At 37.7% G+C, this 13,564-nt stretch overlaps 1 protein-coding gene across 1 annotated transcript in view; it reads left to right on the top strand.

The window, feature by feature from the left end:
• The window catches only part of igsf3 (immunoglobulin superfamily, member 3), a 179,529-nt gene that overhangs the window by 27,173 nt on the left and 138,792 nt on the right, over positions 1–13,564 (top strand). Inside the window, exon 2 of the mRNA XM_077216175.1 lies at positions 12,394–12,774. Coding sequence (XP_077072290.1) covers positions 12,394–12,774 — 381 coding nt within the window. The remainder of the gene's footprint in view (positions 1–12,393; positions 12,775–13,564) is intronic.

The raw sequence follows: 13,564 nt of genomic DNA, 5'->3' as shown, positions 1-13,564 counted from the left end.
CGGCTCGGTGGGTTGAATAGATTTATATTGGCAGCAGAATCAGAGCAGGTGAAACTAGATATTAGATGTGGGTTAATGCCTTGTTAGGACGGGCAGCTGTGGTCAGAACGTAGGTAGAAAGCCTCTGATGAGGGATTTAGGACCTCATTTTCTGTCTACGTGAGCCGTCGTTTCACTTTGAAGTCTCTCTGAGCCTGTTAAACCTAGCTGAAAGGGTTCAAAGATCTCTGAGACAGACACAAGCAGCAGGGATTCTCACATGTGGTCACGGGCAGAACAACGAACAAGGAGGGGGAGGGTTAGTGAGGAGGAAAAACAAGAGAACCTGATTCTGGGAGAAGAATACAAGTGATGTTGCTCTGTCTGAAATGATAAAATATGGTGGTTGACTTCGTTTTAGGTTGCATCAGCTCCACTGAACATATGTTTAGCACTAAGTGATGACACTTTTATGAGCAGTCATGTGTGGACCTCAATTTGCCGCAATCGTCTTACTGACTGAAGCAGAACTCTGCAAGCACTAACAGAATACTCTTTGAAGGAGTATATGGGCATTATGTACTTTAAGGGAAAATTTATGTCAAAATGATAGCCTAAGTCTGTACTCAACCTCTTGTCTTTTGAAACCAAAATGAGTTTCTTCTTCTTCATTTGAACATTAAATGAGTTTGTGGGCCATTTGTGAGAGTGTCCACCATTAAAAAAATAAAATAAAAAGTCTCTTAAAAATCTAACACACTAGTTCTGAGAAATGTACTTTTTGTATTTTAAAACACTTACTGACCTTGGCACAAACAGTCATGAGGATCTGCAGGATCATTGTTTTGCTTGTTTTCTGCATGTTGGATGATGGGCTTGGACCATATTAATGTAGTTGGTTGCACCAACTGAGTTTTTAAAATTTTAGTAAGCAATGAATCAGTTAAATTTTTTTTGTAACTTTTAATTAATTTAATGCATCTTGGCTGAACGAAGTATTCATTTCTTTCTTTAAAAACAAAACAAAACAAAACAAAACATGTCTGTTCCTCACACAGCCATTGTATTTAAACAACTTGTTGTGCATACTGTACTGTAAGTATTAAGTAGTATGGATGGACTACATTTATGATGTATTTGATGTTACTTTTTGGAGTTTGACAGCACCTAATCCCTTATCCAAATTCATAGTATGAATATAACAGCTTGTACATTTTGCTAAAATACTTTTGTGTTTCAGGGAAGAAAGCATGTTTGGAATGACATGAGGATGAGTAATGATGACAGAATATTATTTTTGGGTGAACTATCCCTTTAAATGAACTATCCCTTTATAGTGCTCATTGTTACTGAAATACTATACTGAGACTTCTCACCGTCTCACTCAGTCATATATTTTCCTCTGGTCTCGAAGGCTCAATTATGGACCATCTACAGTGCCTGCAATGCTTTGTCACTGTGGTCATTCCTTTTAGCATTGGTCAGACAACGCCATGTTTTCTGTCCTGCAGTGGTTCTTAAATGCCCTTCTGGAGAAAGAGACTCTTACTTGCCTTGGCAGACAGCTCTCCAGAAATGTATTAAATTGTGAAAGCCATCCCACAATGCACCAGGACTTGATTCAAATGAGGTCTAAAACCGTTTGCATTCCTTTGGGCCTCCTTTTTAAAGTCATGCTTATTGCATTTAATTCATTTAAATAATATCAACAGGGCTGTTTGAGTTTATGGGAAGATTTTGTCTCATCTTAAGGGCCTTGAGCAGTGATGTTTCTGAAATTATGTCACACTCAGAATGCAAATCCCATTAAACTGCGCTTTTGCAAAAAATGGAGTAAAAAAACAGAAATAATTCAAGATGGATTCATGAGCTCAAGGAATAAAAAAGTATGCAGAGATTGAGGGCCTGACAAAACACCACAATGGAAGTGCTAGAGGGGTGGGGAATAAAGATGGAGTAGCTTTGCATATATTGTAAATATGGCTCCACACAACCAGAAATAAATGTGTTCCATTTTATATAGTTTTTTCATCTGGCTGGGTGCAGCTCGGTGTATGAGGCCGTTCATTTTTCATCTAAATGGCCTTTTCGGTCATGTACCCTCCTGCTCGGAGGCGCAAGTCCATTGACTGCCAGTGTGATGGAAGTGAATGGTAGACTGAAAGAAAAAGTCCAGCATGCATTAACTTAAAAATGTTATACTATGATATTTTTATTGACAAAGTGAATTGTGCCTAAAGACATGCCGTTTATCCTAATGTCTCACTTGAACTTTATTTTTTTGCTAGAATGCAATTTGCCCCGACCCAGTGCTGCGACCAGCGGTTGCACAAATTACATCCACAGTCTGCTGGCGATGTTTTTCTCGACTACTCTGTGGTCCTACAGTCTCCTAATGCACAGCTATTTTGCCTCCTTTGGTTTATCATGATGCTCTGTGTACCTCTCTTTATTTCCTGCTGTCCTGTTCTGTTCTCTATCGTAGAAACCATGCAGCCCGTCTCCCTCTCAGAATATATTACATGCTACATGTATTTCTTCAGACAGTACATCTGCATTTGACCCTCTTTCACATAATGTGCACACACACACACACACACACACACACACACACACACACACACACACACACACACACACACACACACACACACACACACACACACACACACACACACAGTCCATAGATTACTTCCTTGAATACAGACTCACTTCCTGCATAATCTGACCTCCTGCATAATTTCTTTTAACCCTAACTGTTAAAAATGTTGGGGTCTGTCAGATTTCAGGCTTTTTTGATAGTACTGTAAACAGAGTAAAAACTGTAATATTGTGAAATATTATTACAATATAAAAGTAATCATCATTATTATTATTATTTACAATGTATCACTTCTGATCAATTTAATGCATCCTTATTGAATACAAGTATGAATTAAAAACAAAAATTATTACTGGGCCCAAACCATTGAACAGTATACTGTATCTATAGTGCATTATGGACACTTTTAGGTATAATAATCAACATTTCTCATTATCTGCCATCTTGAGCATCAGCATGCATTCTGGTATTGTTTCTTTTTTTCTCTACATAGAATACAAACATGCTTCTGTCCAAAAGAAAGTATCTATGAAGGCATCTCATAATTATGTTACCTACTATGAAACCGCTTTCACTGTTGGAAAACTCCTGTGATGCCTTTGAATCATTTTGGAACAGAGCCACTCAACAGAGCAACGTGACCCGGATTCACCTCTTCTTACATCCCTACAGAGCAGATATCAGGACTGCTGTGGTCTTGTCTTGTTCACAGAATGCTTTTGTATTGATCGAATCAAACTCCGAGCATGCTGTCATACTCCTCATTTCCTGTCCTCCCAATGGGGGTCTAGCCCACATACCATTTTTTTCCTATCTGTCTGCCATTGAACTGTAAAAAAAAAAAAAAAAAAAAACATTCTTAAATTTTGTTAATAATTTTCAACACTCATTCATCGCCACACACACAAGTACAGCTGTGCTGCCAGCTGCTCACTCGCACACACACAGGAAGCAGTGTGCCCCCCCGTCTGCCTATACTAAAAGACCTGTGTTGTTTTTAATGCAGCACAGCTGAGGTGCTGACTAGAGTCCCTGTCCTGGCCTGGAAGAGGCAGCGCATATGCGTTCTCTTCCAACACACACACAAACACACACACACACACACACACACACACACACACACACACACACACACACACACACACACACACACACACACACACACACACACACACACACACACACACACACACACACACACACACACACACACACACACACACACACGTTTACTTCACAGACACGTTTACTTAGCTAGTCTAAATGGAGACATTCCATATACTGGGATTGTTTTTTTTTTCTTTGTGATAATAATAAAAAAAACTTTAAAAAGCAGCATTTTCTTTGATTTTTTTATTTCATTTATTTTACAAATGTGGACCGTTCCTAATAATCATTTTATCTAACTTCTAAATAATTCAAAATATTGTAGAATTTTAATTGAGCAATTCCTTCCTTCCTTCCTTCCTTCCTTCCTCCCTTCCTTCCCTTCCTTCCCTTCCTTCCTTCCTTCCTTCCTTCCTTCCTTCCTTCCTTCCTTCCTTCCTTCCTTCCTTCCTTCCTTCCTTCCTTCCTTCCTTCCTTCCTTCCTTCCTTCCTTCCTTCCTTCCTTCCTTCCTTCCTTCCTTCCTTCCTTCCTTCCTTCCTTCCTTCCTTCCTTCCTTCCTTCCTTCCTTCCTTCCTTCCTTCCTTCCTTCCTTCCTTCCTTCCTTCCCTCCCTTCCCTTCCCTTCCCTTCCTCCCTGTCCTGTTATTTGTTTAATGATGTGAAGTTGAACATGAGGTCTCACCTGTGTCAAGAAAGGTATGACATGTGGATAATAGCTAATATCTCAATAGCCAATATGTCTGCTGGCTTGCATTTTTCTGTGTATGTACTTTGGCACAGTAAATAGAAGCATGGTCACTGACACTAATCTTGCACCTTTCCTCTGAAACCTCATTAGTCCCTGGTATATTCTTATCTCTTGCTAAGACAGGCTTCTTAAATCTGTGTTTCTTTAAACAGCCAAACTCTGTTAAATCTTAATCATATCAAATTGCTCCTTTTGCTTTCTGATTCAGCTCTAAGACATCAGACAGAAAGCCAGCAGCTTAAAGCATTACTGTATTTTGAAGTTAAGTGACTACAATCACAAAACGGGCTTACAATTTTATTTTTTTAAAGTTTGAAATGACAGTGGGAAAATTGAAGTATATGACAATTTCCATTTGTTTTGCGCCCTTGTAAGCTCAATTCAATCATATTTAATTTTTGCTTTTGCTCAAATGTGATCCCGTTGCTTTGAAATTGTTCACATCACACTTACAACAGACTTGAACAGCAGCCACCATGAAACGACCCACATTTCGTTTATATGTACATAAAAGAAAAAAAGGGGTTAAAGAAACTATTCAATTCCCATTTGATGGGACATGCTCAGGTCAAATTGCCATGGACTGGACACATAATCAGATCAAGGACCATTTATCAAAGCTGCCCAAATCGGATTGAAAATATAAAAAAAAAATTGTGTTCACACTGCTCAGAAAAATGAGATCTATGTCACACATAGACAAAAGAAATTGGATTTTGGGTTGCCAAGTGCCACGGACTTGTATTCCTTCTCAATATGATCCCCTCTTCTGGCCATTTGACTCGCTGCAGCCTCCTCTAATTGGCTACCGTTTCCCACCAAGCCTTTTTGCTCTCCTTGTGAAGTAGTGCTTGCACTCCGGCCTGCATCAAATGAGCAGAAGACATTTTTGTAATTGCTCCGCTGGGTTTGGAGTTTGTGAGGTGTGGTGATGGTGGTAATGGTTTCGGCCAGTTTGTACCATTTGTGAGTCCTGTTAAAACACCAGAGCTGTGTGTATATGATAATGTCTTTTGAGGGATATTGAGTTACTCTCTTGGGCCGGGAGGCGCGGCATCATGTCTTCTGTCCGTATACACAGCGGCACCATTAAAGTGCTTTAGGTCTCGATGTGTGAGAGGCAATTAAAGCAAGACAAACAGCAGGCTTGGGAAAGTGGTTGTCTCTCATGTACCAGTATTTATCAGAGACTTTTATGCTGACCATAGACGCTGACTGTAGACTTAGTTTTCAGGCATATTTTCTTTTGATCTTTGCAGTTTTGACCACATTTGATCCAGGACGATCTGTTTTACTCTCTTATTCTTTGTCTAATATCTACGCACGTTGTCTTTTTTTCTTTAATTGTTGTTGTGGTTTTGAAGTTGTTGTATGTTTTTGTGTTCTCTTCATTTGTTCCCTTGGGACTTTTTACATTTGTAAGGTAATTAGTGGTCGACCGATATATCGCCACGGCGGATATAACGGCCGATATTTGGCTTTTTTAAAATATCGGCATCGGCCGATAAGTTTTTCTGATTGGCCGATGTGTTGGAAGCGGGACTTTTATTTTGACGGCGCTGCGGACTTTTATTTTGATGGGCGGCGCTGAGAACACCAGCACCTGAGAAGAGAACGGCAGCGCCTGATCACACAGCGCTCACTCACAATGTCTGTCTTCATTAGTTTACAATCTCTGTCAGTCAGATCTAATACTTTGTTAGACAGAACCGGTGGCTACAGAACTGGTCAAAGAAAGTAAATGGAATGCGAAAAAGTAATACGTTTGCTTTTATATTATTTGTAACCAAAAAGGCAAACAATCAGCCTAAAATACTTTCTCATTTACCTTCAACATTCAGCAAATGCGAATTTACATAATTTAAACAAATCTCTGAATATCTTATTAACATTTAATTTCACAAACCTTGCAGATTTAATCGAATCCAGCTGTGATATCTTTTGACGTGTGCGTTTGTAGCCTGCATAAACGTGTTCCTGCGAGTGACGGTCCGTGCGAAGTGAGTAAATGTGAACAGAAGATCAGCTTTACAGGAGACGCGATCGAAACACTTTAAATCCTTCATTTTAAAATATGCTGTGCTATATCTAGTGGCCCACTGTGTCATATTCATGTCGTTTTCACTGTGTGCTGTATGTAAAATTAGCGTTACCTTCTCAAAAGTCAAAGTAAAAGAAAAGTCTTTATTTGAAAAAATATGATTATCAGTGATTACTGATTAATTACCAGATTACTGAGTGCCCTGTTACAGTTTTTACTTCCTTTTTATTCACATATTCATATATTTTTAAACAATTACTTTAGGCCCTATTTGTGAAAAATTCTGTAATAGGATTGCAGATTCAAGAAGTTGCCATCTAAAGTATAGGGCCTAAGCATGTTTATTTTAATGATTTTTAAATATGTATTAAATTTATCAAATTTATTAAATATTGATTTATATAAATATAAAGTGTGTGTGTGTGTGTGTATGTATGTATATATATATATATATATATATATAGGTGGCCATCGGCCACCCTGCTCTCTAAGATATCGGCATCGGCCATCAAAAAACCCATATCGGTCGACCACTAAAGGTAATGATTGGGAACCGAGAACTGATTCTTTTTCAGTGTTTTCATTTGTCAAAAATACTGGATCTAAATGATTTGACATTCAGTTTAGTTAATGAAAGTTAAATTTTAGTTAACTTTTTCGAGCGCAAGCAAATGCCCCTTCTGTTGCGAGGCCCGTTTCAATTGAAACGGGTGAAACATAGCAAAGGTTACGTTTACTTTATCTTATTTGTGACTGATACATTTTTTTGTGTACAATATTTTAAGTGAATTGCTTGGTCCAGTTCAATGTATGGTCTGGTTTTAAGTTGCTTTTATTGTGTTTTTTGGTCTTTTTTTGAAAGTTAAATATCTCCATTTCTCGTCTTTTATATTTGACTGAAAAGTAATATTGCTTTTAATCATTTTTTAAAAATATATAGTTAGGACTAATTATTTTACCAAAAAAGAAGTTTGCTACTAAAAAAAAAATGGTTAAGAAACCGATCCAATCTTTAAAAAAAAAAAAAAAGGATAATAATTGCCTGTATATGAGTAATGCATATCTAATTAGCAGGGTTGTAGTAACGCTGGATGAGTTTAAACTCTTTATGAGGTTTATTGCTGTCAAAAGTAAAAGGTTGCTCAAAATCATAAGAGCAGAAGCTAGATTGTGAAATTAAACTTTTATGAAATGCTTTTCTTGGCATTCAGAGAAGGAACTGTTCTGTTATGTACTGCAATAAAGTTCTGTAAACTGGTATTAAAATGTACTGTATTTGAAACGGTTACAGAACTCATTTATGCCCCTCTCTTCCTCCACAGGAGAGAGGAGAGCACGTGTTGTTAGAAGCATTTTATGTGTGATCCATATTTAATGCTGCAGAGCTGATGGCAGGCCAGAGCTGGTTATTCTGGGAAAGTCTTCTTTAACCCACATGAAAACCCTGCTTTCATCAGTTGAGCTCACAAAGGCGAATGAGCCTGATGTGAATGTTCCGGTTAAATATCTCCTAAATGTCTCTGGTTTTAATATGTCATGTGAAATCTTCATTCTGCAGAAATCAGACTGATGGTTCATGGTCTAGCAGGCTGTCGCTTCCATCCGTTGAATGACAGGATTAAAATGCTGGCCTGTCACTCCAGGAGTGGACCCTGGTGCTCTAACAAATCTAAACCCTGTTTTACATGGTTACATTTCGTTACGACATAATGTAAAGGTCTGTTCACACCAAGGACGATAACTATAAAGATATAGATCTAAAAATCATTCTAAATGTATAAAAGAATAGCGCAGTCTACTTACAGTCCATATAATTGGAATCACTTTCAGAACAAATTTGTTCCAGCTGAAACACGATAAAAACATTGACAGTCAATCTGAATCCATCATGCTTCAAACTCGAGTACCTAAAGTGGCAGACGAGAGGACTGCAGCGTTCGTTTATAACAAACAGAACGATATTTTGCGTTGGTGTGGATGCTAATATAGGCTAGTTATCGTTCTTGGTGTGAACAGGCATTTAAAGTTTTTTTTCTTTAAACGATGTGACTGCATTGTTTATTAGTGTACATAAATGATTCTGTGTGGAGTTTGAGACTCCCCAAATCACTCTGATAGATGTACAAGCAAACACAAGCTCTGAGTGCATGGTGAACTGTGTAACAACCAGAACTCGTGCAATGCACTGTGCTGACAGGTAAAGTCTTGTTTCAGGGGAACTGTCTCCTAGCCAGTCTTTGAGTCTCAGACTTATTGAGTAGCATGAGCAGTAGCTCTAAGGACTTTGGCACAGCGAAGCGAAACTTTAGCAGGCAGACCAGCGGCCACATCCTCAATAAGGCAGATGGTTGAAACGAGAATACTAAAAGTGAGAGTGACAAAGATATGGAGTGCCAAAAAGGGTGAATCTTTAATGATCTGTGTGAATGTAAACAAGACAGAGATGGGAAAGAGAGTCAGTTTGGCCCTGGGATCAGACCTAAAGTTACAGAATACAGACTGAATTCACTGAATATCTCATTCTTCACTATATACGCAAAGAAAGTGTAATCTTGCCAGTGGTTTATTGGTTGCTATGTAGTTTATGAAGGCTGAATTGCAAGTCCAACAATGTAAACAAAAGTACCAGGATAATATACATTTCTGCTGTATATTAAAAGTCTTCTAAGATATTTTAATTTTGATATACAGTATACAAATAGAGTAAAAACAGTGATCTTTTGAAATTTTGCATCAAAAATTTTTTTATTTGAATATATTTTAATATGTAATTTATTCTTGTGATGCAGAGCGGAATTTTCGGCATCATTACTCCTGTCTTCCATGTCACATGATCCTTCAGAATTCATTCTGATTTGCTGTCAAGAAATATTTCTGATTATTATGGATGTTGAAAACAGTTGTGCTGCTTAATGTTTTTTGTGAAAACCATGATTTTTTAGTAGAAAATTCAAAATAACAGCATTTATTTGAAATCTAAATCTTTTGTAACAAATTAAATATATTTACTATTACTTTTATCCATTTAAAGGACAATTCCGGCCAAAAATGAACCTAGGGGGTAAATAACACATGGGTACCGAGTCGACCATTCTCTGGGATGTGTTTTCATGATAATCGAATGTACCCTGTTTTATCTTTAATTTTAGTTTTACCAAGGATGAGCTTATAACGCTAGTGTATACATAACATAAGTACATATGCATACATAACATGTACATGCATACATAACGTGTACATGCTACATAAATACATACATAACTTAACATGTACATACATGCATAACATGTACACACATAACATAACATGTACATAATATACATAATGTTGCTAATTTAAATATTGGAGGGGTTTTCTTGTCTCCCCCATTTGTACATAAGTTATAATTAGTTGCTTTACATGTCATCAGATGTCTCCTACCCATATATGTAGGTGGTTCTTGACTTGCAATATGCCACACTGTGGTCCAGAACTCATACATGTCTCTGTGAGACTATAGTTTGACTCTATAGTTGAGCTATATCTCAGACGGAATAGAGAAAAATCTATTGCACATGAAGGTGTTCACGGGGAGCCAGGTTGGCAGAGCATAACATTGTACTCACAAAGAGTCAGATGTCATGGAGTGAGAGAAACGCAGGGCATGACAAACATCAGATCACCTTGGGAAGTGTAATTTCCCATGTGCATGGTTGTGCAATATTGCAACACACAGTCAAGCTAACACTCCTGTCTGGAGCTATTCTATAGACCTGTTCGTACTGACAGAGCACTAGGATGCAGTTTCATTGGCGTTTTTTTTTTTTTGTGGAGTGTATTAGTAAAGCAAAGGTGTGTGTGGGCGTACAAGGCTTACGGGAGGGAAGGAAACAGATAAAGAAAGTGCTAAAAGCCACTTTGAGGTCACTTCACTACGGGATGGCCTAGAGATGCAGATGCATTTGCATATTTTGAAGTAATTAAATCACTGACATCTCTTTTGAGGCATGGGTAGCGTTCACCCACACATGCTCACTCATTGTCACAGACCCATACCAGACGGGATAGCTAGCAGATGGGCTGTGTCTTTTTTTCTGTTACAGATTGGACAATGACATCCGAGGAATGACTTTCTCACTGTTCCCTCCAACTGTTCACACTTGTCTTCCTTTATCCTATGTTTTTGTCAAACTTTGATGACGTTAACATATCAGTCGCCATCTTTCACTCTACAGAATATTCATTATTCTCAGAGAGGTGTTGTCATTTTCTCAGAGATGCAGATGCTGTAAAACTTCTGAAAAGCAAAGGAAGTAATGCCACTTTTGTGTCCCGTGGAAAAAAACCCATCAGGGTAACACACACAACACTAACATAATAAAATGATCATTAACTAAATAGAATGAAGACTCAAAGAAGAAACACAATTATTTAAATAAAATAAAAATGTACTGTAAAATTACATATTATCCAAAGTTTAGGTAACTTGGTTAACCAATTAATATCATAAATGTAGTAGTGCAATTTACAGTTACCAATTAACATGTTTGTATTGTAGTATTGTTACTGTTTTCTGAAAGAATATTTACATACAGTAGGTAACTTTTTCTACAATGTAGATTAAAATTGATCAAGAAAATAGTTCCTTAATGATTCCCTAATAGTGCTAAAGCATTACAAAAATAAAAGTTTAAACTGTCTGGTGTTAATTAATAATAATTAATATGGTTAATAATAATTATAGACATAGTTATTGTCATTGAACTGCAAAAAATCATCAGGAGTAAATGTGCAAAATATATTCCAAGTACATTCTCCAAATATTTAATATTATATTTAAACATAATTTAGCAGGAAAATAACAACTTTAGATGCACACAAAGACGAATAATTGCCACTTTCACACATGAAACCTATTAAATTGCATTAAAATTGCCAGATTACCTTTTCTAGAATGTATTCCCCATTTGCTATTCACGTCTCGCTACCGTTCACTCATCTGCACCAAAATGCTGTTTTTCATGAACTTTCTTTTTATGTAATTTGTCTTTGGTCCTGTGTATTGCTTGTTTCCAAAGGAGGATCGTTATTTTGTCATAAATAAGATGATAATCTTTAGTTTCAGTATTAAGTTTACTTATTTCTTTATCTGCTCACAAGGAGAAAATATCTTGCGTTTCAAAGTCTGTCCAACTTGACAACATATTTTTTATGTTTCCCTATCCACACAAACCTACTAAACAGTAAATTTTTAGCAGAAGTGTTATTCGGTAGGCCTATCTTCTGCATTAAACACAGGTCAGGGCTGTCAATGGAACAATCTCAGGTCTGTTTGGGCACATCTTTTGCTTAGTATTGCTTTGATCGCTTGTGTTTTCTGTTTATATAAAGTCATTGAGATGCTCGTGCTTTGCCCTTTATTTGTGTCGTAATTGCAGCAGACATACAGTGTGTGTTTCTTGAAGGATCTGTAGTTCAGTGTAATTCTTTTGAGTGGCTGTGTGTAATAGGTCTCTTGGCTGAAGGCCACTTGATTTCTTGAAGAGCCGATGGACGGACACACACACACACACACACACACACACACACACACACACACACACACACACACACACACACACACACACACACACACACACACACACACACACACACACACACACACACACACACACACACAACAAGCACTCAAAAGTGGGACTTCTTATCGAGATTGTAACAAAATTATTCTGAAATAGATTTTGACTGGTTTAGTTCTTTCTTTAAACATTCTGAATCTATCTTCATAAACAGCTGTTTGGTTAAAATTATGGTTTACCTGATGGTAGAAACACCTTTAAGACATTTCAGATCAAATATAAAAATATTGAGAAGATGTTTATATTGAATATAGTCATATTTGACCACTACTGACCCCTCCTCCTGTCTGTCTTACAGTGGGCTCTTGCTCAGCCCAGCGGCAGGTCACAGTTCAGCAAGGGCCCTTGATTCGAACGGAAGGATCTCACATCACCATCTGGTGTAATGTGACCGGCTACAAGGAAGGAGTGGAGCAAGACTTTGAGTGGTCCATGTACCTTTACACCGCTCCCGATCGAGAGATCCGTATCGTGAGCACGTCCCAGCACAGCTACGCCTACGCCTTGTACGCCCAGCGTGTCAACAGCAAGGAGATCTACATCGAGAGGCTGAGCGGAGACTCTGTCGTGCTGCACATCACCAAGCTGCAGACCGCCGACCAGGGCACGTACGAGTGCTACACCCCAAACACAGACAGCCGCTACCTGGGCTCCTACAGCGCCCGTACCAACCTCACCGGTGAGCCTCCTCCAAACTCTTACTTAACACTCATTTTTTTAATATAGTAAGCTTCCAACAGCACTGTTTTTGCAGTCATGAGCCTTACTCAGACAGGACAGGTTTTCCCGCAGGAGATTAGGTAAATGCGTGTTTCACAGATGTACTTTGTGATTTTAGTCTCGTCTGAATCAAACACATCTGTGATTTTTCTTTAACAACCTTGTTACAAATTACAGAGGAAATTACCTACTGTTTTTAAGATAACTCCGGGGTCCTCTGAGAAATCAAATTCCATCCGTATAGCAATGTCTGGGATTTGTGAGATATTGTTATATAATTTTTTCTCCACACCACTTCTCATTTATTTTGACCTTTCATTATAAACCATAACTAAAGCTGTCAGTCAGCTCAGCGAAATGGATATAGTCACGGTATTGTCATTAGGTTTAGAACCTTTTTTTACTCACTTTCTGCGTAAAATGGTTGATAATTCAAACACCCCATCCAGTTTAAAAAGAGAATTAAATCCATAAAAGATTAAAAAGAGAATTAAATCAATCGGTGACCAGGTTTTAGTCCCATCTGAATTTGTACATGAAATGATACACTGTTATGGGTACAATATCGGTTATTGACTAAGATTTTTTTTTTAAATGATTGATTGATTGTGTATTTTATTGCTCACATCCCATATTTTTACATTTAGATGAGTTTTTAGCTTACTTGATGTTAAAGGTATAGCGGAGGATCTCTCCGAATTTTAGAGAAGACCCGCCCTCTCCAATTTTTTTAAAAATGCACATGCGCA

This window comes from Siphateles boraxobius, unplaced genomic scaffold, assembly GCF_051911475.1.
Source record: "Siphateles boraxobius isolate OS27281-9 unplaced genomic scaffold, OSU_SipBor_1 7, whole genome shotgun sequence".
In the NCBI taxonomy this organism is placed as follows: Eukaryota; Metazoa; Chordata; class Actinopteri; order Cypriniformes; family Leuciscidae; genus Siphateles; species Siphateles boraxobius.
The sequence above is the reverse complement of the archived record's forward strand: the minus strand, read 5'-3'. Positions and strand labels throughout refer to the sequence as shown.